The sequence below is a fragment of the Corvus brachyrhynchos genome, unplaced genomic scaffold (genome assembly GCF_000691975.1).
Source record: "Corvus brachyrhynchos isolate BGI_N302 unplaced genomic scaffold, ASM69197v1 scaffold94, whole genome shotgun sequence".
Classification (NCBI taxonomy): Eukaryota; Metazoa; Chordata; class Aves; order Passeriformes; family Corvidae; genus Corvus; species Corvus brachyrhynchos.
In genome coordinates, this window is record NW_008238330.1 from 7,826,645 (window position 1) to 7,851,764 (window position 25,120).

A 25,120-nucleotide genomic window follows, 5' to 3' on the forward strand; every position below is an offset into this window, starting at 1 on the left:
TTCATAGCAACAAGGTTAGGAATTTTGGAAACTAAAAAATTATACAGTAGTATCTACAGCAATAACAAGGTACTGAAATTCTCCTACCTCCTTGGAAGAACTTCATGGGGTAAACTATGGCATGATAGCGGTCTATGCTCAGTGACACGAGGACGTAAGTCGAGGCATAGAGAAGGACCACCTGGGGCAGAAAGTATAATGAGAGAGCAGTTGAGATGCATCCATTGCAGAAGGTGATGTCAGCGAGAACTCTGAACTAGGAGCATTTCAAAACTTGTGGGAAAAAAAAAAGGAAAAAGCAACCCCCCCTCCCTTGTATATTCACCCAGCTATTTTTCCTTTTTCCTACCCAAAAAATTTAAAAGATTTAATATGCTTTAACTAACATGTTTCACCTTTAAATGAACATTTCCAGCATTTAGCTCTTTTGCTGCTAGAAACAAATTCTATACAGCATTTTTGTCAGAGTTTGCTGCTGTGGGGACACAAAGCACGAGGTTTTTATACCTGGAAGTAGCGAACAACCCTGCAAACGATATCAGGGGCCATAAAATCTCCAGTGTAGCGCCAAATGATATCAGTCATTATGTTGATGAGTCCTGTGAATGAATCTACAAGAAATTAAATAAAGAAGCATTAAAAGAAGCAAATACATGATTTCAGGTGAACCACAGAGGCAGGTATGATCATTGGGATGTATCAACTTCCCAGTCCTGAGGGCAGTCAAGCCACGACCAGTCAGCCCAGTATGCCAGAGGAGCTGGGAAAGCCTCAGAAAACATTCCAAAGTTATTGTCTAAGTGTGTCAGCTTGATTCCAGCAGTAACAAATAGCTACTTAACGTCCTTTATTCTTTGTCTTTCAATTAAAAAAGTCCCCTTTGAAAGCACCTGGAGTGGCAAGCAAATGCTGCTAAAGTTAGTGGAAATTTTGTCAGGAGTTAATTTGCAAACTTAATTAACTAATGAGTAACCCTGCCTTGTCAGCTTAAAGTTAACCTACTTATGTCTGTACTTTTATATTTGCCAAATTAAATACACCTCAGGCTATCTTTCCTTTTTTCTTCTTTTTTCTCCCATAAGAAAATCTAAAGAGATATTCCAGCCTTTGTTCTGCTTCTCACTGAACAAATGAGGGCTCACAGAGATGTACATTCTACAAATGAATCACAAGAACTGGTACTCCTGTTTTACACATATGGGTGATACTAAGTTTTGTCTTTAAAACCAACTTTCATTTGGACAAGCTAAATGTTTTCAGAGCAGTCCATGGAAGGAAATGTGTACCAATCCAGTGTCCTGCCACTTCATGTAACATGTCATGTTGCTCTTCTTGCACAGGTTACCACAAAGGGAGAAAACAGGTTAGGATAACTTCTTGTGCAATTTTTCAGGACAAAACCAAGCAATATGAAGAAACAGCTTCAATCTGTGTTAAAAAAAAAAAAAATTAAAGTGGTGAGGTACAGTGTTTCATTTTGATACCGCCATTTTACAATTCAAAACCCATATCTAATGTTTAGTGTGATGAAGATGTTCTAACCCTCAAATCAGAAGATTTTGATTTGAAATTTCTGCCTTTGGAAAGAGGATATTTCAACAATTTCAAAAAAATGTTTTGAGAAATAACCAGTTTGGAACAGTATTTCCAAGCAAACAGGCACATGTTTTGCAAAATAGTTTTCTTCTAAGCCCTTTGAAATTACAGAAATTCCAGATACTTCCAGCTGGAAATTGAGATCTCAGCTTAATGCTTCAGAAAAAGCAACCTGTTTTTCTTCACTGGAAAATCAGGGTTATTTTTTCCTGTATCAGTAATCCTTTATCTCCTCATTTTCTTCTTTCATTTATCTTCTCTTCTTCAAGGCTCAGTTCAAAATTAAATCTGTGTAACTACTTTGCCTCCCTCCTTTTGATTACTGTTCAATTAATATTGGTTTGATCTTTATTCTCTCAGTGTTTCCCAGCCCCATTTTCTCTCTCTTCTCTCTTCCCCTGCCTCCAGAGAGAGGCTGGATCAGAGAAAATCTCCAGAAGGAAGTTTGTGGTTTGAAACGTTATGTTAAATGTTGTTCATTGATTAGGGTGATGGGGTAAGGAATGATTGTTCCTGTGATGAGTATAGTGGCTTTAAGACTTTACTGAAAAGACTGTAGGTATATAATCAAGGTGGTCTTTGGAAAAACCACAGAGTTTAAGTGTTTCAAAAAGTGAAATGCATCCCCCAGCAGTGGTTCCAACCTATCCCTTCCCCTTTCCTTACTCCTGAATTATTGATTCATATTCTCTCTCTCTACAGTAATGAAATATACATTGGTTCAAAGTATTACACATCAATAGAGCTTCACCTCAGGGTATCCTCCGGCTTTTGATGGTCTGAACATCTGCCAAGCAGGTGCTAAATCAGGGTTCAGCTTTCCTCGGGAGGGGCAGGGTGCAGAGGCTGCCCTCCCTCTTGCTAATCTCAGTGCTCTGAAGAAGAAAGGGAGGGAGAAGGGACAGCACCTCAGCTATCTCCTTATTACCCTCTTCTCACGGCCATTTTCCTGTCCCTTTTCAATGCATTAGGAGAGTGCTTTAGAGGTGCATCCTGCAGCTGTGGTGGGAGATGAGACAGTGTCCTGGTGGTTTCCTTCAGGTAAGCAATTTGGCAGTCCCAGACAACACACTTTCAGCTTATGCCCTCGTCAGCTTTTTTGTTTGCATGAGGAGTGTGATTTTTAACCTGTGGGTGGCCCCTACTTCACTGGCTCATGTGATGGAGATCCACAGGGGAATGAGCCTTCATTCAGCTGATGCTCAGCCCAAAAGTACTCTCCAGGGTTTCCCTCCTTGCATCCCACCGCATGCAGCTGCCCGCCAGTGTTCAGGCTCAGGAACCATGGCAAAGTTTATGCAGCAGAAGCAGATGCGTCTCCACAAATACCGAATGTGGAGATCAGCTCTGTCTTTTTCCCACTGTGTGTCATTACCTACAAATATATCCATAGCCTTAAGTACTTCAGGAGCTTTAAAGAACACTCAGAATTGTCTTTCCCTTGAGAGCCATTGAGTGAGGTTTTTCAGGTGACTGCAGAGGCTTTTAAATGAGGCTTAAACTTCACAGCTTTTTTTGTGCTGGCAGCCTCAGCTCCTCTCCCCCAGCAGTATGTTTTAAGAACTCGCTGCACTGAGTTTCAGAATTGCTGTGGAAGGCTCAGCACGAGCCTCCAAGCACGTGCCCCTGAACACAACACACATGCACACCAAAGCCAATGCACCCTGCTGTGTGTGTGGGCCAAATTTAGCCAGATTTCTCAGTGCCCTTTAATTTTATAAACATTCTCCCACTCAATGTCCCCATGCCCTCCTCAGGTCTTTTTGATCCTAAAAGTACCAGACTAACTTTTCTCAGAGGATCCTTCAGTTCTCTGCTGCCTGCTGCAGAAGGTATTTCTTATCCCATCTCTGCAAAGGACCAGGCTTTCTTAGTATGACCCAACCACACACCTCTAGAGGATTTGTCCTGCAGACTTTATATAGGGCCACCAAGTAAATAATGTGCTTTGTGCCAGTGATCAGACAGCAGGAAGGGAAAAATGCAGCAAACCTGAAAATTATGACAAAGAATTGCTATATACTCCCCAGAGCCACAAGTACCAAGTGCAAACTTTTATTAGTGATTTAGGTACTGAATGTGCTGCTCATTATTCTGTTATCCTATGGTCATCACACCCTCAATAACTAGACTTTATGTTCTTCACACCTGTACAACATTTTATCTTACAAGCCCCTTTTTACACAAAGCCCCAACATGCCAGCACTATAAACCTGGTACAGAGATCATGAATTGCCAGCAGACATTTTGCCACTGGTAAATGAATCCTCCTCACCCTTGTATCATCTCAGACGCAATTACATCCACGACCACAGCATCCTGAAATCCTCATTTGCCATGTAATTTGAAGTGCTGTTATAGAGGTCAGCGCATGGAAGTCAGCTGGTTTCAGCAATGAAACCAATGAAATTATCTCAGCAGATCACACATTCCCTGCTTTTGGCAAGCTTGCACCGCAAACCGTGTCACTGGATTGCATCATTGCGCGCTACGTGGGGAATGTCAGGTAGAGAAAGCTAACATAGCCAATACACTGCTCTAAACGCAGTGTCCTCATTACTTCGAGTATCCTCACCACTCCTTACAAAGCTGATGGTGGCCTGCACGTTAGATACTTGTGTTCCTTCACTGATGAGGGTTCCTGGGCCAAATGGCACCAAGATAATTTCTGAAAACTGCCCTAAACAACTTTCACTCATAGCTGTGTGCAAGCTTGTCATTGACACTGCCTTCTTTACAGTCTTCTAGATTTTTTTACTAAGCAGTGGTGTGTTTACTGTGGTTCTATGTCAGCATTGCGAGGCAACAGTGGGGTTATAGGCTCGTTTCATTACTCAGAAAAATAGGCAGAAATTCAATTAATGAAATATATTCTCTTTTGATACAAAATAAAGATGTCAGCAAGTGATAATTTGTGACTTTTAAGACAAATGTATATTCAAAGAAGGATACAGATGAAGCAATTCCTTGTTGAAGAGAGCACATGGCACCAGTGTGATAGGAATGGAAGAAGTGTGCCCTTGAGGGGAAGTGGATTTTCCCAAAAAAAATGTAAAGGAAAAATTCCATGAGATTTCAATAATAAGAAAAAGTAGAGGGAGGTAGGGAATAAAGATGGCTTTGCCTGGGCAAAGGGAGGGAAGAACGGTCTCATGGGGTTTATGCAACTAGACGGGTCTGCAAACCTTTGCCTCCTCCCTGTTGCCACCATGGCCACAACCAGTCCTCAAAGGCAGAACTAGTCTCTGTCTTTACAAACCTGTCAGCATTTCAAAATGCAGCCTTTTTAGACAGCATTTATCAAAAAGGCCAAGAAAATGCCTGAGAAGGAGAAGCACCCTGTTGTTCCCAGAGGAGACTGAAACATGCTGAATATAGAGCTACAGCATCTGTTGTTGGGAAATATGTCAGGTACTGAAACAACCTGTGAAAATCCTGGGCCCTAAAGGCCAACATAACCCAGGTTCCCATCATGCCCAGCAAAATGCCTTTGGATATTTTTATGGCCATGACTGAGTGCCTCTACACTTTTGAGCCCAGGAACTACTTGGTTCAGGAGGTGATTGCAGTAGCTTGGGTGGTGGGGACTGTCTCATATGACTGATCTCAGAAACGTAAAAGAGAATTCACTGTCCTTGGAGGGACAAATCTAAATATCAGCTTGCAGTTGCTGTGAGTGAAACAAATTTTTGTGTCAAAAAGCCCTCCACAGAGAAAAAAGTCTATTATAGAAAGCAAATGGAGGTAATTAGTGATCTGGTATGGGAATAGACAGGTTACAACTGTCTCAGATAATATGTTCATAGAAATTCATTGACTTGATGGTATTGCCAAAGGAATGTACCTCATGCAGATTTCAGGATATTCCTTTCGCTACAACTGAGGAGGTTCAGACAAAAATCTGCACTAGCAAGTCTGCAAGAAAATATCTCTATCATTTGATTATTAGTACTGACACCACTCTTGCCTCAAGACACTTACCCTGAGGATGAAAGTCTTTTCTGTCAGAAGTGGAGAGCAGATTGCTGGTAAGCTGTGATGGGTTAAAAAGCTCCACACGACAGCTGCAGTTTCATTTTCCTCTGATGAGAACAGTTCTATTAAGTTGGATGTGGTGATCCATGACTTCTTGGTGAAGCTGTGCCTCTTACTAAAATACCCTCTCTCTTTTCATGTCACTTACAGAGTGATTCCATTTTAACAAGGCATATTCTGTTCTGCTTTGTAGATGGCACCAAGATGCATGAGGCAACACAACATTTTGCAAGGCAAGACAAGGGGTGCAAGCTCCTGGTCAGGGCTGAGCATTTCATATGGCGCTTTTTTTTGGACCTCATGATGTGCATTCCCATCACCTACCACTCCCCAAGGAGCATATGCTCTGGTAGAATCAGAAGCAGCAGGTCACTAACACCTGCCTTCAACAGAGTGATAGACCCTTAAAAACAAAAATGGCATCATTGCTCTATGACAAAAATAAGTTCCTGTCCATGATTTTTGAACTGATGAGGCAGCTACTGCTGTCTGCCCTTGGTGCTCTGTATCACACTTCATGTGCTGTCAGCTAATCAGAGTCAATGCTGTGAACTTGCCTTGCAAGTTAACAAAACCCATATCTGATATTTTTACAGGCCTGAGAATGCAAGCAATTTAAATTAGGTGTTCTTAGGGGTGCTGAAGGTTGCCTTGAGTACAGGCACAGGGCAGAGAGAGCAGGAGAAGCTGCCCTATCTCCTGCAGACACCCCTGCAGCTTGTTTTCTCCCACTCTTCCCATAGTCTTTGCTTTCCACTGAAAATTTCACAGGTGGCTTTGCAAGTATTCACTGCACTAGAAATAATTTTGTAACCTCATTACCTAAAAAATATACCCACCCCTCTGTTCTCATTGAGGAGCTGATAGTGAAATAGGTTGTGTCCCTGCTCTGGACATCTGTAGGAGAAGATGCTTGTAAGATACTTAGAGGATGCATTTTCAAATTATTACATTTTAGCTCTTTAAATGCTGAGCCACAAGAGCCTGGTGTGTGGCCTCTCCATGTAGTCTTGGTGCAGTGAGGGGCTGCACATGGAGTAGCGTGGGTGCAAGGGGCCTGGGTGCAAGAGTCACCCTCATGCTTTGACTACGTACTCCTCCTCTTCACAATCCCCCCAGGTGCATTTGCCTGAGTTTATGGTTGTTTGCAGCCCCTTGCTTCAGCATTGTAAGCATCCGGGTACCATGCTGGAGATGGGGCCAATAGGGAGGATGGCTGGCAACCCCAGGAGCTGCCATGAACCTGCCAACCCTGAATTCAACTATTTTAGAAGTGTCGATGTGAAGCAGGTATGATTGCTCTTACACAGTGCAAGGATCCCAGCTCTCTGCAAAGGGACAGAAAGTGTGAGCCAAAATTTGGAGTGCATTAAGTTTTTGTGGGCAATCAGCAAGGACACCCAAAAGCACTTTGTTCCATTGTGGTGCCTGCATTGGAGCACACATGAGGCAGCAGTTTTACCACAGGTACCAGCAATGTGTACTGTGCTGCTACTGGGCATTTTCTCCTTCAAACCTGGCAGCCTGGAACAGAACACCAAATGTAATGGATGAAGCAAAACACACTTGAAAATTGTCAAGAGAAAACCTGTTCAATTGACCTGTTAAAGCTATGTGGATTTTTTTTTTTTTGTGGCAGAAGTGGTGCTTTCTTTCTCTTTCTGGCTCATAGGAAGTGACAAGAAATTTTGTTGAACTGTGTGAGCATCTAATTTATTTGTTGCATTTCTTATATTTCTGCTCTGAGATCCACTTTCTCATGAGATGAGGCAGGCCCTGTTAGGCTAGATGTTGTAAAGGATGGATGCAGTGAGGCCCCAGCCTCACTCCATAGCTCATCCAGGTTGAAAGATGAAGGGCTGAGAAAAGCATATACTGCACCATACCAACCTCTTAAGAAACAGCACTTACAAGATAGTTGGAGATCAGATCTCTAGGAATTAAAACTCAGCATGCCCTGCCATTGTGAAAGGCACTAAGGTTTTGTCTAATCTGCCTTTATTAATATATCTCTTCCTACCATCACTTCCTATCGCATCATTGCTCTGGGGGTACAGCTGGAGGGGGCTGGACTGATGCAGCAGTTCTGCCAGGAAGGAGCATGACACCCACCAAAACAGGGTGGGATAGCAGAAACAGCAGCAGCACATCAAATACAGAGCAGGGGTGGGCAAAAAAGAGGGCTTGGTCACCACATCAGCAGTGGTCTTATTATTCAGAAAAACTGGTTCCTCCTACAAAGTTGAAGAAATGACTGGAGAATTGTTTTCTTGTAAAATTTATGATTTAGTCAAGAAAGTAAAGGTAAGTAATTTTCACTTAAATGGCCCCTTCTTCAGACCTCTGCAGATACTCTGGTTTGAGATTGGCAGTTGCCCTTCAGGGGAATATGCAGGGGCAGATGAAGTTGATGATAATTCTGAGCCCTAGGACAAAGTTTCCTCTTTCCATCTTCTGTTACTTGCACATAGATGAGACCACTGTCTACTAGATGAAATATTATTTTGTTGCATGCAGTTGCTCAGTGCTTCATTCTGTGCAAAGAGAGAATTTTTTTTAACAGACGGTATAAAATCAGCTGAATGCAGTTTCACACTGGGGTTTGAATAGTGGACAAAGAGTTTCAGCAGCTGCTTGTGCAATAAGTAACAGCAAAACTACAAAAACCATGGTGAAGGTTCTATTGAGTCCTGTGGCTGTAGGTTTTGAAGTAGCAATCAAGCTTCTCTAAGTATATGAAGATGTGACTTATCCATGCCTGAATATGGAAGTCAAATTTAAACAAGAACAAGTGTTTCATCACTGTTATTTACCTGTTGGGAAATTATATTTCAAATGCAGCTCAGTAATTTAAACCTCCCTCTCTCCTTTGGGCAAAGTAGAACAGGTAGAAAGAACAAAAGCAGTGGGGGAAAAAACCCTGCATAGGGGAGTCTCAGTGTAAAAGGAGAAGACACACTCCTGTGGATGAATTCTTACTTAAACACAGAAAAACAAGGATATGCCTCCTCAAAAGACATAGGAATCACATTGTTTGTAACTCATTGCTGCTCTATATATTTCAAGTGGTGCCTGTACTTTTAAGGTTTTCCAGAAAAAGAATTACCTTCTAAGACACCAAGTACCAAATAAGTCCATCTTAATTCTTTCCATCCTCAATATTTTGTATATAGATTCTTCAGCTATTTCTTCTGAATCCTCTATACTGATCCTTTTGCCAACATTTTGCCTCAAGTATTTGAAGGACTGCATGTTCATAGCTTGGTCACAACAGCAACTGCATGATTATTCTCATCTACAAAATGTGGACTATCCTAGGAGCATTTTCTGTTGGTGTATTTCAGGCACCCAGGTCACCGTAGTCATTGATTACCCACACTTCTTACAGTGCTGCCTTAGTTGGCTCAGATACCATTGATGCAGATACTTTAGTCTAAGTAGGAATGGTAAGGATAAAGCCTTCTTTCTTCCCTCATGGCAAACTGTAAATCAGACTCTCATGGTGCTCAAGCAGTGATATTGCATGCAGAAGCTCAATTTTTGTTGAAGGTTAGGCTTGCCATTGCAGAATAGCAGAATAATGTTAATTCCATTTTTCTATCTGCTTTGTCTGCCCTGGTGTTTGTTCATAGCATGAAAAAAAGCACACTGGTAAGTTTCATTGGCAAATTCCCATACAAAATCATCATGTGGAAAAGGTAGATCAGGCAAACGCACACTGAGCTGTTTTCCATTAAATGTGCTGCAGTGCCAGAACAGGCTGAAAATTCATTGCATGTGGTCTGTATCTCAGTGCTATAATTGAGCTGAACATGGCCAAAATGGACTTCTAAGCATTTGTTCCTAATAGAGCAACTAAGTCTCTGTAGTGCCACATGATATCTTTGACCTGAATTCCATAAATCCTGTTAATCATTTGTAAACATTTGGTAACCAGCTAGGCAATGGAGTTAAAGGAAGCGACTCTCCAGAGAAAACCTGTAAAACACATGAACGTGAGTTGGACATGTTGGCAGGTGATGAAGTACCACATGAAAATGTTGGATATGTCGTCCTACAGCCCTTAGCAAAGATGGGGAAAAGGAAATGTGTCAGTGTTATTGTTAGTGACACAAAGACAATCTAAGTAAATAAATATCACTGCTTTAATATGCAAGAGGGGAATAGAAAACCCCCTATCTTCTTAATGTAGCTTTAGTGCATGCAAGGTTATTTCCAGAACAAATTTCTGTTCAATTGCAACTAGAAGTGCTGCAGTACAGATGATGGACTAAAAGGTGTTAATGATGTATTTGCACATCTAATGTCAAAAGTTTAAAGTCATGTCTTTTAATGGGAGCTAATGAGATCCTAAGTGATGATTCCAAGTAAAGCACAGTCATTATGGCCATGTTGTTGGCAGCACCGCACCTGTGCAATCCTGTTTCTCAGCATTTTACTGCCAGCATCTGAAGAAGCCACACACCTACCTTCATTTAACAATAGAAGTCAAACTCTCATGTAGACTAACTATAAAATAAATGTCCTCTCTGTCAGATGACAATCCTGTCTGGATATCCATCCAGGAATCGAAAAGGAATCCATAAAATTTAGAGGTAATATTTTTCAAGTAATTCAGAAAGAAATCCATTTCCCCCCTTAATGCTGAAATGTTGGACCCAAAGGATTATACCATTTATCTGCCAAGCACCTTTTATTAAAAACAAAACCAAATCCAAACATAGCACAACTGTCATTAGGATTTGAATGTCTGAAAAAGGCTGAAGGTAGGAAAACCATAATCAGTCCTTCAGGGCCATAGAACAATTCTGTAGCTGTCAAAACAAGAATTAAGGCTTCCTATAAACTGACATAAATTGGCACAGCAAAAGCTGACTGCTGCTGATGTAGAAAATGCACGGTTTAGTCCCTTGACTGTCAAGTGTATCTACAAAACATATTCAGGGCTACCACCGGGCCACAGGAAAGGCTATCAAAATAACCTTCCTAAGGTTATCAAAATAACCTTCCTAAACCATCCTAATGTCTGCTTTTGCTCTGGAGCCCCATAGAACACCCCGAGTTCACCTCTTGCCCTTCATGTTTCCCTGTGCATCACTACACATGAGAAGAATAAAACCCCACTTGTTCTTGCACTCTGCCTTGCTCGAAAAATGTGAGGTTTTGAAGAAAGAAATTTATGAAAAGATGCACTAAACAGGACCACTGTTTTTCCAGCCAGACTTAGAGATGCTGCTGCTCTGTTTTCCCAAACAATGTTGCTAGTATGGATAAAGGCTGTGCCTATGTCCCCCATGCACCACGTCTGGACTATGGCACTGCATGGAGCTGGTGCATCAGATGTTGTCAGTGTGGCCAAGTCAGACCTCTCTGACAGTATTGGATGTAGACACTCTTCCCAAAGGGTTCAACCTGAGACTAACATAAGGGCACGAAAACCCTCCAAGACCTACACAGAGCTTTGCTATAATGGAGTCAAAGTTCCCCACCAGTGTCAAAAGTATTTGGATTTCATCTAAGTTTTAGTTTAAGGGCTAAGACAGCCAGGCAGCAGCTGTGACAAGGCTGCAGTTGCAACCCAAAATTGAAACCCCAGCATGCTAAAATCATAAAAGACATTAGTTTTTTCAAAATTTCTGGCTTCTTTTCCTGACCAAAAATGCATGAACATCTTTGAGATTAATACCAGATATCTGGATTTTCCCTGCAGGTAATTCACTGAGATTGATTGACTATAAAGAGTGTAAACAACAACTCTAATTTGAAAGCTAAAATCAATTGGCTTGTGCCTTTTCCACATCCTGTCAGTCAACGTCCCAGCAAAGTACTCCTGAAATTGGAATGTCTTCCCAAATAATGAATGAATATGAAGTTTTGTGTTTATTTACAATTCACACTGAAAATGTGACTGTGGGAAAAAAATAATGAAGATCCAAGTATGTTTATCTACTTCTGAAGCAATGAATTGTGAAGAAGGGATGTGAGTATTTTTACAAACGTCTTAGAATCATCAAATTATTTAGGTAGGGAACAATCTTTGTGAGGAATAAATAGCATAATCTGCAGGCTTCATAAATTCAGCAATATGAAGAATTTATAACCACTATCATTTCAAGAATATTTTCTGCAAGGCACAAGAAACATATTGTGGAAATATTGTTAGCTTACAACAATGCTAACATACTAAAGCACTCATTTGAAAATGTATTTGGTATACTAATGAGTGGGTGTTTAAGGATTTGGAAATACATTTGAAAATGCAAAACTCTATCTTGCAGGAGTCCATTCACTTATGACATTTCAGAATCAAATTAGTCTTGAGCAAGAGCAAAATATTTTGTTTGTGATATTATCTGCACACTAAGACATCCAGTAGAAGAACTCAAAACCATTCCCTTTTACAGATCCTTTCAAATTCTCATTGACATTATAAACCATGTAAGTGGAGCACAGAGTTATTTAAAAGCATACCTCCAAGGGGCATGGTTTTGGAAGCATGGCTTTGTTTTTCCGACAATCTTGTTGAATCGATTTTTTCCAGTCTATTTGTATTAGCTGGATAGAGCATTCACAGAAATGCAATTGTGTATTGTAATTTGACTTTGATCACAGTAATTTTCTTTCTTGTGTTTTCCAAGCAGTCTTCTAGAAAATACAGCAGTAATGGTATGCAGCAATGGATATTGAACTGCTTGCAAGCCACTCAGGCAGCTCATAAAAACATTATTAAAAGGCAAATGCCCTTTGTGCTCATAACTTCTAAACTACACAAGCTGAAGTGCCTTAATATTTCTAATGCATTGTAATATATTGAGATGTGCTCTCTTGGAGTTGGTGTCGTGGCTTTCCAGCTGACAGCTTGTGCTCTCCTGCCAGTCACTGTGGTCTGGTTTGACTCTGAGTCTCCCTCCAGCTCAAGGAGTTAGGAGTCTGAGTGTGGGTTGCTGGGAAGCTCAATGACTGGCAGGTGGCACATATATTCTTTCTGGAGTAAACTCTGATCTCCTACAGAAGGAACCTTTTCAGAACATTCTGAAGCATTCCCCTTCTACTAATGGGTGTTCTCCCAAACCATGGAGTCTCTGGAGATGTCCAGTCCTGCAAAGGTGCTTTGGCTCACCTGTTAATGTGAATCTCTCCCCAAAGTGAGAGTTCTGGGAGACCTGCGAAGGCCACAGAGGGCAAGAGCATTTTCTGTGCCCATGTGCTGTGTATGCTTTACCAGGTAGAATAATAAAGGAGCCATTTGAAAGATATCCCTGATGTTCACTGAGAAAGTGGCATAGTGCTTTAGTTTCTGGTTGCATTAAACAGCAATCTTCCCATCTCCTAAGGTCATCCCTTGCCTGGCAACATCCATCAATGTTATGTTCAGACATATGAGTTTCCTCTTTTACCTGAAGAGTTGGAAGCACACCTGAGGATGTGCTTTCTCTCAAAATCAGACCCTGTGAAGGTGACCTGGAGCTTTCCCCAGAAAGAGGAGAGCAACAAGACTTGCTGTAGGGTTCAACAGCTGAATAAGTATTGCCAAACCTTGTAGTGTCCTGGGGAATTTTTTCACCAACTTTATTTTCTGTAAATTTTGCTGTAATTATCTTCATCTTTTTTTCTCTCTTGCCTATTTCTTGTGCAAACTAAGCATTAATTTTATACTGTCTACAGGTTTTGTGGCCTTAAGAAATATTTCCACAAATTGCACTTATAAAGGATGCAGGATATGTTGGAATATCTAAGACCTTCACACAGACAATAGGCACCACTCTAGTCAGTATCAAGTTGCCAACATAGGATTTACTTTTTCAGTTGGCCTCAAGATCTTTATCCCAAATAACAATTTCTCTATTAGCGTACCATTTCCCCTAAAATGGAAATTACTTTCACTTCTGGTGTATTTTGGTGTATTAGGGACTCCACTTTAATAATGAGTAAATTGTACTGTCTTCATTTCCTCCTCTCCACTGCTCCCCTACCCATCCTCCACTTCCAGCTCTAAAAGTAGATATTTGATAATTGGATAACTGGTCTAGATAGGAGTGTGAGTGTTCCTCCCAATAAGAGCATTTAAAAGTTACTTTCAGTGATGGAGTTTATGCCTCCACCATAACCAAAAGAAGTTAGTAGGCAGAGGGCTGAAATTCAGCTTAAGTATACAAGTTGTTTCATGCTCCATGCCTTTGGCCATGGTATGCACTTACAGTAAGGTATCTTCAGGGTGCAAAACATTCTTTTAATGCCATTACTGACAGAAAATCCATACTTGAAGTAATATACAAACACTTTTCCCTGCCCCAGACAAGTGCAAAACAATTCCATGCTGTTTTCCATCAACTATCCATTTTCTCCAAGACCTCAGAAGATGGCCAACACTGAACCTTGTCTCACCCATTCTACAACCAGGTCCCAGTAAGTTGAGGTGCTACATGCCCACAGTACTCAAAAACTTTTGGTTTAACAAGCATTTGGTAGACGTGTAAGTGCCTTTGAGAAATACCTGAGGTGCTCTATTTGGAACACACCTAGCTGGTTTATTTACTGCATAGAAGGCAAACTGGGAATTTGGGAGGCACTTGATGAATACCACATTGTGGTATCCCATTGAACTTGGCAAGCTGTAAGTACCAGCATACCCAAGCAGCAAGACTTAGAGGCAGTCTTCACTTAGAGCCAGGTTGCAAAGGCACAGGATACATTACTGATTGTTTGTCTAAGAAGCTTCACTGCTTGCAAGAGAAGATTTTACAGCATATTATGAGAGGACACTTCAGAGAAACTAAGTTGATGTGCAACTGATGTGGTTGTCACTTATTAATATTAGATTAGACACCTTGGCAAAGCAAAGATTTCAGGTGGGTAGTTTTATCACGGTGCTGTCTTTTGTGCATTAAAATTTCATTAGAGTTCCTGTCTTAGAGCAGTGAGATTTGCCACTAATAACTCTTTGACACAAAGAAATTTATCTGATATTTGAGTATCACAACACTGTAAAACTTCATCAGAGCAGACAGAAGAGATTGGAAATGCATGGATTCCATGAGCGGATTGGTGCTGTAGTAGAGTCGTCTCATGGACCCAGTACAGTGAGGATTACTTCAAATGGAGTGTGCCATCTAACAAGCTCAGTACTTAAAATATGTCAAGCTTGCTGTGTGCCTGCATGTGCTTCTGACAGGGATGAACAGGAATCCAAATTTAAATTGATTCTCTGAGTGAAACATTGAAGAACTGTTCATGGTATCCTCCTTTTAGAAAGATGGACAAAACACTGAAAGACCCTTACTTTACCAGGGTTATGTACAAAGCTGTCCTCAGGAGTGGTGACTCTGGATTCCATGCTAAGGATGAGGGGAAAAGCCACTCTGTTTTTCAGCCCTTTTACCGGGAAGGCTACTGACTTCCATGAGCAAACAGCTGTGACCTTGCAGTTCTTGAGAAAAGCATTTAAATAATAGAGAATGTCCCCTTGGTTTCTAAAAGCATGTTTCATTACAACAGAGAAGACTGAGCAGCAAATGACATTTCTTGTATTTCAGCTGACCTATCAGATATCACTGGAGAGACAGTTTCCTGATGAGCACTGAAATTACCATATTTAATATAATCTAAATTTTTTCTCTGAATTTACTAGTAATATAGCAGTAACTCCAGCACTCCCATAACACATTAGAAAACCAGTGATTGATTATACAGTCCCTATCTCTGTAGCATGGGAAAGCCATTTTCTAAGAGGCCTCTCCATCCTTTTCATATGTGGCATCAGCTCCTGGTTTTCTCCCTGCCTATGGGAGCTGGAAACAAAAATATATAGAAATCAGTTCTTCCATTGAAGACTAGAAAATATCCATCAAAAAAACAATACAATCTCAAAATGTATACAGGGTTTTTTTTTTGTTTTTTTTTTTAATGAGATAAATAAATGTCTCTTTTTTGTCATGCATCTTCAGGTTCCAAGAATTTCAAAGTAAACTGTTTCTTCATGCAGAAAACCCCTTATTCCCCTCTTCTAGTGTGCAGGCTTCTGGCATATTTGAATAACATTTTGTCTATTGTTCTCTTTTGCTAGTTTACAATGAAAGTAAAAATGTCTTGAAAGAAAAAATTCCTTTTTGTTTGTTATCAGTAACCTCTAAGAAACTGGCATAGTCGATCACTTCTGCTTTTCAGTGCTGTTATCCCTATTCCTTAAGAAGTAGCAGAAAAGTCTGACTTGTAAATGAAATGTCTGGAGATTTTTCCAGATGTAATTTCCATCCTATTTTGACTGATCATGTTCTTGTTTAGTAGGTCTTCACTCTTCCTTTCTTGCTACTGCCTGCTAACATAATAGGAGTGGAGAAATATGTGACTTGCCTTCAAGCTTCTTTTGGATTTTTGGGGTGTGTGTGTGTGTGTGTATTTCATGCGTGCAGAAACAGAATCAGATCCACATTGTAATTCAGTAATTTCAGATGCTTCTTTCCGGGCACAGCACTTATACCTACTTAAAAATCTTGAAGTTCTTTTCTAACCTAATCAGTTCTATGATCCTAAAGATTCTCCTTTAAGGCTAATCATGCAGCTGTAGTGCTAATGCACAGGTTTGGAGTAATATTTGTCACTTAAACTACACTTTTATTCCAGATCCCATTTAGATCTCTGCAACTACCTGAAAGGATATTGTAGAAACTTGGGGGGCAGTCTATTCTCCCAAGTATCAAGCAATAGAATGAGAGAAAATGGCCTCAGGTTGTGCCAGGGGAAGTTTAGTTTGGATATTAGGAAATATTTCTTCACAGAAAAGGTGGTCAAGCATTGGAACACACTGCCCAGGGAAGGGGTTAATCACCATACCTAGAAGGATTTAAAAGACACGTAGATGTGATATGCAGGGACATGATTTAATGATGGAGCTGGCAGCATTAGGCTGGACTTGATGACCTTTTCCAATCTAAATGATTCTGTGATTCTATGAACAAATTGTCTTTTGGGCAGTGCCTGTAAAATCTTGGACAAATTCCAGATGGCAATTAAGAAACAAATCTGAGCACAAAAGAAATAATCCTGCACTTTCCATCAGGTAACATTGCTATGCCTTGCTATGCTTAAAAATAAACAAATTGAAAGGTTCTGAGAAACACCTTCTCTGTAAAACTTTGGGGATGGGATTTGAGTCAGAGCCTTCTGAGGTCTGATTGAAATGGAGGAAGATTAGGTTCTTAGTTGTCAAAAAAAAATAGTAATCCTGACATATTTGGTGATGTACGAACACTGGAGGGATTTATATAGTCAACTTTAGAGAACTAAATTAGGAATTGAATCCTTCTGTACAAGTCAGTGAAACTTAAGCCCAAGTATAGAGCTGCTTGGAGTGTTTTGCTCTATTGGCTATAAATTGAGCATAGGGAGGGTGACTTTGTATCTTACATACCTACAACAAGGCGCCTAAAATAGATGGCATGAATAATACCTAAAATGCATACCAGTGTGCAAGAATGCAGACATGAAATTTAATCCAATTATCTCTATAATTGGACAGTTATGTCCCATTTTTCTTCCCAGGACTGATGTCTAGATGTGCACTTTCTTTAGACTTACTTCTGTACACATGGCAAGAAGCTAACAGGGCATTTGTCTTCCACCTTCCCCGCTATTACACACAATTGCAGAATATTCTAAGTTGGAAGGGACCCTCAAGGATCGTTGAGTCCAAGTCTTAAGTGAATGGCTCTCCATTCAAAGTGACTATGGAGATCAAACCCACAACCTTGGCATTATTAGCACCAAACTCTCACCAACTGAGCTAATCTCAGTATTAATGATGCTGTATAAAGCAAATGGTGTAACGTTCCAAGTAACAGTAACTTCCTCAGGTGAAGAATTGTCACAGATTAAAATTGCTTTGGCTCAAAGACCTGCAAATGTAAATTGCCACCTAAGTACTCAACCACTCAGCTGTAAGAGAGCGAAGGTGTCTGAAGATACTTGCCTAATCTGCATTTCACTTGGCTGACTAGAAAAGTTACCAGCATTAGAATTTTGTTGTTCTTTTTGCTGTTTCTTCCAAATACCACATGGGTGCTCTAGCATATGAGCCCAGACCATACTGCATTTTTGTCTTACAGCCCTCAAAGTGCTGTAGTTGCCCATACAAATCTTGATAATCTCCATACAACCCTACTGGTATCAGCAGAGCTGTGATGGTGCAGTAATTTAGCTGCACAGTGCAAGTCTCAGCACAGGGTTAGAGAAATTATATTGCAGGTGAAAGGAGGAGTAAAAAGATACTGGCAAAAAAACAGCTGAAAGGAAATGCTTTCATTTTAGTCACACAGATGTCTAGTCAGGAAAAACATTTGTATGCAAAGATCTGAAGGAATGACAGCTCCTTTTAAAAGAATAGAAGTGGTAAATGTGGACCTCCTATGTGGAAATCTGTGGGTGGGTAAGTGGAATCAAGTTCAGGCTGTGTGTGTCTATTGAAATGAGAAAACGATGCCTTTGATAAAGACAGGGCATATAAGGTCTATTCATCACTTTTAATGCTTTCAGAAATTACTTATTAGCCAGGAAAACCAAACAGAACAGCAGATTCCATCTTAGTTTAAAATTGCATGATCTGGGGTGAATTTGGGGAGATAGGATTGTCACTAAGAGGTTACATTAATATTTCTTATTTCCTTTCCGAGGATGTCCAGGGGACCAAACCTGAGGGATGGCATTCAAAAACACTCCTGGATGACTTAGGAACAGAAGTCTGGTGCCTGCTTGTGATTTTAAACATACATATACACTGCAAAGGAATAATCATTGCACACTGTATTGCATATTTATAGGCATGTTGTAGTTAGTTTTTCCTCTGCTTTGGAAGCAAGAGGATTTATGAACTAAAACCTATTAAGTCCCTAAAGGCTATATCAGGAAATACTCAAATTCTTTGGACAAGAATCAACACATCTAGTGAAAATACTTTGTAACTCCACAAAATACAAACTAAAAAAAGATATATCTGGCTTCAGAGTGTTAAAGTGATTGAGATGCAGATAAAATGAGGGCATATCATCTTTGTTACTAAATTCTCAGGGTCCCAGGTGGTCCATTGGAATGTGGAAAAAACCATATAACCATATCCTACACTGAAAATGGTACTGAAACTACTGACAAGCAGAGAGTGTCTGCTGTTTTGCAGTTGCAGAGTGAGATATAGCTTATATCCTTAAGCACACTGAAAATCCCACTCTGAGTCTCTGTGTATGATGAACACACAAACTGTCCCCTTCCAGAGCAATTTAGTAGAGCATTTAGGTACTGTACTTTGAGGAAAGAAGAGACCTTTTTCATGAATTCTCCTTCCCTGTATGAACCTCAGCTCTATACTTATGCTGCAGAGTGGTTTTGCTACCTGAAAGGGATCTGAAGACTACTGTTCACAGAAAACAGACTGAAAAATACTGGTTTAAGGATGTCTACCTAGTGGGTTGTGATTGTATTAATTACAAATCATGAATCATGGACATCTTGTTCCTGCATTTGTAAGATTAAACTAGGCTATATAAATAAAAACCACTGCAGGGGTTTTAAGGGGGTGATCATTCTTGCTTCCAGTAGAAAATTTGGATAGCTCATTACCTTTGTATTGCCACTAATGTGAGGGACATTGCATTCTATCCTTATAGTTACTGCACATTGGCTGATTCTTTTTTTTTTTTTTTGTGCTAGTGCTGCTGTTTCCTACTGCAGTGAGCTACAATGGATAGAGTCTTAGCAAACACAAATACTGTGTCCAGTTCTGGACTTTCCAGTGAGCCCTTGAGAAAGTATTCAAGTATCTAAAACTACATGAGCATTAAGAAAAATACAGCATAACAAGTTTCCTTTTGTGGGCTGGTTAAAAACACTTAGTATTTTGTTTGGAATTGGATTCTAAAGCAGAAGCTGTTGTCAGCAAACCTGCAGCTCATTTCTGCATTTTCCAAATGTCCCATATCTACAATAGCTCCCAGCCAGCTTTTTGGAGTACCTCATTGTGGCCTAAAACTCTCTGGTTACTGCAGCAAGATTTGCTCCATTGCCATTTCTTTGTTTTAACTCATATACTTGCTTGACTCCAATCCTTTTGGGCACATACAAGAAAGGCAAAGGCCATCCAACTGCCTTAGACCCTAGGATTACTGCCAAGTCTCCAAGGCTACCTTTTTTCTTATAGTCCCAGTCTTGTGGTATCATAACTTTACCTTCTCAAGGAGGTAAATTTTGCACCAAAAAAAATTTCTTTTTCTTTAGACCTCACAGGAAGTAGTGTAACTTCATGGATGTTTGTGCACTAGTCCCAGATTCAACGTTCCTATACCATTAGACTGGACTGGAACAAAGTATTTTCAGGACACCAAGTTTTCTATGTCAGACCTCTTGCTTCATGATTTCACCTCTAAAACATGAAATGTACTCTGTTTTCCTTTGGCTGTCTGACCAAACACTGTGAAATAGAGATCCTGATACCCCTAAAGAGAACATGTCTCCTTCACACAAAGCTTCTTTCTGTCTCTCAGTTTTGATGATGAAGTTCACTTCTGGTTTCCTTTCCTAACTTCTGAGGATATTCCACTTTTTACCCCGTCTACTTCAGGACTGGTTTGGGAGAAAATACATTTTAAGAGCGATGCATGTATTGGATATTTTCTTTGGGAAAAGAGAAAATATGTTTTGACTAACTGTTTATGCAGAGAGAAATGAATACATACACACATGCAGAAATACTCATGGCTTTTTACATAGGAAATCTTAGAGTATAGTAGAAGATGATTCATAATATCAAGCTGGAATTGTACAGCACCAGTGTCCAAGTTGCATATTACAAACTAGGGAACTATGACTCATCTTCAAATCTGAGTAAAAGTTCAAAGGAGAATTTGAGTTTCTCCTAGACATTATTAAATTGCCAGGAATGGCAATGGACAGCAAATCTTTTTTGCCTCGTGCTGCCACAGGGTATTGCAGGCTGTGACCACGTTTATCTTTTCCTGCATTATGTCTCAGTTTGTGGGGGCACACTAATACATACCTAACTTAAAGTAAGTCCTGTGTTGCTTTCCTCTTACTGAATTAGTCTTCTTGGCAGAATAAGGATGGAAAATTGATTGCTTCTTTTCCAGGCAAATAATGCAGCCATGCAACAAATTTTCTTATTCACATATTTTCATGGGATGCATTGAATAAGGAATACAAATATTGCTCTGTTTACTCCCAGAGACCATTTATGCTCTTGGTAAATTGAATCACATTTATTCTGTGAATGCAAAATGGAACTTGTACTAAATGCTATGGTTTCCATAGCATACAGAGGAAGGGTGGATATAACCTATTTCTTTCTCTATTTTTCAAGCTGTGTGTACACTGGGGTGATTTGCAGAGTTCATAGACTTCCAGCTAGGTGTGTGGGAACCAAGCTGCTTGCAAAAGTGGGGAATTTGGATGCCATTGAGTACTATGTAAAATGTCAGTGTCTGTGCCCGAGGGAATATTAACAAATTACACTCTCTCTTCCCAGTCTTGACAAACCCTTTTCAGCAGTGACGGGAGCATGCAGTGCAGAACACAGATAATCCATTAGCAGAGACAGTTTCCTTACATTAGTTACACTTTCAAGAGGTTTTAGGACATAATGAATATAAGAAATGCACAGGTCCTTCTTTAAATTTTAGCTGTGAATTCTGCAGTACAATTGTAACTTCCTCCAAGTCTTCTTTTCTGCAGGTAGGATGATGAAACCGCTCACCTTTCCTCAGCCTTCATATTTTTCCCACAAATTAGCAGACAGTTAGTGTGGAAAGAGGAAGAAGACATTTCTGGGAATTCGTTCACTTTTCTGCATTAGGTTTCTGTGTCTTAGGTGTACAATCACGTAAATCATATTGTCAGGTTCCAGCCAAGACCCAGCTGGCAAGATAGGCAAGTTTTCCAGTCTAACTGGGAACTCTGTAGACTTTTTGGCTGCCAACAGTCTACCTCCATTAAGGTGACTTGCTGATTTAGCTGCTAATTGGCTCTGTGCAATTAACTTCCAATGCTCATAATCACTGTGATGTCTAAGGTACTTTTAAAACTGATAAATTTCTATGTATGATTTCGCTGAAGTTCAGAAATATTCCAAGTACCGTTTTCCAGATGAAAAGCCGGAACAGAGACCATTATCTGTTAATAATGTTCTACATGTTAATTTGGGTAATGGTGGTATTATATTAAGCTTTTCTACAGATCATGGAGTAACAAGTCATTTTCATTCTGTCAAGTCACATAGAACAATGAAGAAAATTTTTGAAGGAGAGGCACAGTCCATTAAAGTAGTCAGTGCCCTACTGGTTTTGGGGCAGGGGAAAAAAAAGAAGAAGAAAAAGAAGGACAAAATCTGTTCATGTCTAACTCTTGTAGCTGCACAGTTAGATGTGCTCATTTAGTGCATTTAACCAGAAAATTAGTTGGTAGTCTCTCCCTTCAGTAATCCAAAGTTATTCTAGAAGTCAGTGATTGAGCCCAGTTGGTTTTAGTCTCACAGTCATGCTCTCTCCAGGTAGAAGCAACACAGAAACAAACACTTTCCTTTAGCAGGGTCCATTTCCACCCATATGCTTGCATTGCCCTCTTGTAGCAGGTTCTCAGTGTACTGGCTTTTTACCAAACACTGAACAAAATGAGTGCAGCTGATAAGAATCAAGGCCTTCAGCTTTCTGGGTGCAACTGAAGAAGGTGGCAATGATACAAATATCTTTATATCACTTTTTAAATTACCTCCTTTTCTTTTTATTGTCTTTCTCAAGTTATCCCTTAGGATTTGGTATTTATACCATAATATGGACTGTAGCTACATATGTTTACAGAACATCTTTTGTTTTCCTGTTTGTATGTAAGCTACCATAGAAGTTAGGTGATGCTCGTTCTATTTTCTTTCTTCATTACAGCCACAGCAATACCTACAAGAGCAAGTATTTCCAAACAAGACTGTCAGACTATAGCTTCAAATTTGGCATGGAGTAAAGTGCCTGCATGTATTTCTACCCCTAAAAATGAACAAAATGTAACACTGTTCCTAAATTACTGATCTCTGCTAAATGGTGGAAGAGAAAGAGAAACACACTGAGCTAAAGGTCATGACATTTCAAGTTCCAACTTTCCAGATGTTAATGTTGGAGAAAAAGATCTAAATAAACTACCTACTTCTGGTCAATAAAAGGAACATAAATACGTTCCTCTGTCAGTAGTAGTTAAAGTTGAATGGAAAATAATGAGAAGCAAAATTCTTTCAGCAGATTTTTTTAATATCTTGCTTGATTGGTTTTGGAATTGGTCAAATAATAAGAGTTCTACTGAGTTAACTCTTTGGCACATAAATTACATTCCTTATCCACTACTACTCAAATAATTGAGTTTGATATATCCTCATGTCCACTGCTTTTACATTTTGAGAGTAAACTTAAGAAGGCCTTCATTTGGTAGAACTGGGTAAACTGACCTATACAGATATAAATGCGTGGAAAAACAATCTTTTCTGAAAACAATATTTCCCTTCAATATTTCCAGCTTAATACAGCGCCTGTGAACTCATCCTACTCTTTGATCTTGAAGCACTTGGTGATTTCAGTTGGAGGCAAACATCTTAAAGACACTAAGACTCTGAAGGTATGTGAAGTGGCATCAGGTAGGGGAAGATGTGAGAGATTTCCTGCCAGGAGAGATAGCTATGCCATGAGCATAACTTGCGCTAAACTCAGAAGAAATCTGTTTGGGGAAAAGTGTTTAGAGCTACCCTCCTCACAGGGTACTCTTCAGAGCTTGCTCTTTCTGAGAAACTAAATTACCTTTGAGATAGAAATCTGTAGGAAACCTAGCTTTAGTTTCAGTCTGCACAGACAAACTTGTTTCTAAGAAAAACATTTTTACAGAAGAGGAGTATGCCCAAAGGCAAACTGAAAACTGAACACAAGGCAAATATGGCAATATTCCTCTTCATTAAATTAGCTGATGCTGAGTGATTAGTACTATTGTTCAGCTCAGCTGTTAACTCTTAGCTGATTTCCTAGTGCTTAATTCCCAGATAATTTCAAAGAGATTTATGCATGAACTGAGAGTTAGACATAGACTTAAATGCAGTACTGACACAAGCATTGTATAAGTGTATATTGTGAATATTGTGAATCCAGGCTTCAGCAACATCCTTAAGCATTCTGAAGTTGAAGGGATTACTCACATTCCTACGGATTCCTGCAATGTTGAGCACCACGTTGAATTATGATGTAGTAAGGGATCAGTAAGTGTCTTCTCTAGATTTGCCGAGTGGGTTGTACCACTGAATTCTGTCAGTGTTGAAAGAAGCCTCAATCAGCTAGTTACTTCTCATCTGCATCTGGCTTGGCAACCAGTCAAGAAGAACAACAGTGCTAATTTCCTATTCATGTATTATCCACAATTTTGCTTTGAACACTTTGTTTATTCTAACAGGCAGGCTGTATTTTAATTTCATTTTGGTACAACATTAGTGGGAAAATGTGAGAATTGAGTGCACTACTCAACTATTGAGCCACAGATCAATAGACAAAAAGTTTTTAAATGGCTTTGAAATGCCTGCATTGATAAAGCTATATCCATTATTCTTCTTTCTGCTACTGGGGCTGAAATAATAAATATTTTAAGAACCTCAAAATAGATGGAAGTAGTAATATTGACTAAGCAGAAACTGTTTGCCAGGAGATTAGGCTTTAGTTGGTAGGATTTAAATATGCTTGGCATGTCAAAGCAATGTGACAAGTCAGTGTTTTCATAATGTTCTGCATCTACCTCATAACTTGTTGTGAAAGGATGATGGCTGTTGCCAGCTTGCTTTGTTCTTAATAATATTTCTAAAGATAAGAAGACGAAATGACTCCATTTCAGGAATTAAGTCATTTCCTTGTGCCAAAATACTGACAGGCAGTCTCGGTGCAGGAAGATAAATTAGAGTTCTGACTCCTGCATCACAAAAAAGAAGTAGACATGGCTTGAAAGGAACCTTGATGTTTAAGCTGGAGTTACTTCTTTTAACCTTGCAGATGTGAATGTCAAGTGAGCTTTCTATGTGAATTTTTATAATAAATGGAACAGACTGTTGAACTCAGGCAATTTTAAAAGTCAGGGATAATTTTAGGGAAGGGGAAGTCAGAAAACTCAGCAAGTGGAGCACATGGACCTCAGTCAAATTATAACATCAGCTGTATTGCACTATTTGCTGCCCACATCTAATGGTATATTTGCCTTGTTGTCTTTGCCACTGCCACTGATTATCTCAGCTCCCTCAAAAACTGCACTTGCAACGCCTTCCTCTCCCTTCATGCAGGCAGTATTTAAACCCCTAGTGAATAGTTCTCCATGCACCTCCATTCTAATACAAAAAGTCCTCTTTCCTACAGGTCCAAAATGGCAAAATTCACACTAAGACCCTTTTCCAGCACCACAAGAGCAGTAGCCTCCCCAGTACACCTGTCAG

The 25,120-nt window shown here is 39.8% G+C and overlaps 1 protein-coding gene across 1 annotated transcript in view; it reads right to left on the bottom strand.

Moving 5' to 3' along the window:
- NPSR1 (neuropeptide S receptor 1) overlaps positions 1 to 25,120 on the bottom strand; it is a 62,725-nt gene that overhangs the window by 18,898 nt on the left and 18,707 nt on the right. The window contains exons 3-4 of the mRNA XM_017734460.1: positions 508 to 611; positions 88 to 181 (exon numbers count right to left, since the gene is read on the bottom strand). Of these exons, the coding sequence (XP_017589949.1) occupies positions 88 to 181; positions 508 to 611 (198 nt within the window). The remainder of the gene's footprint in view (positions 1 to 87; positions 182 to 507; positions 612 to 25,120) is intronic.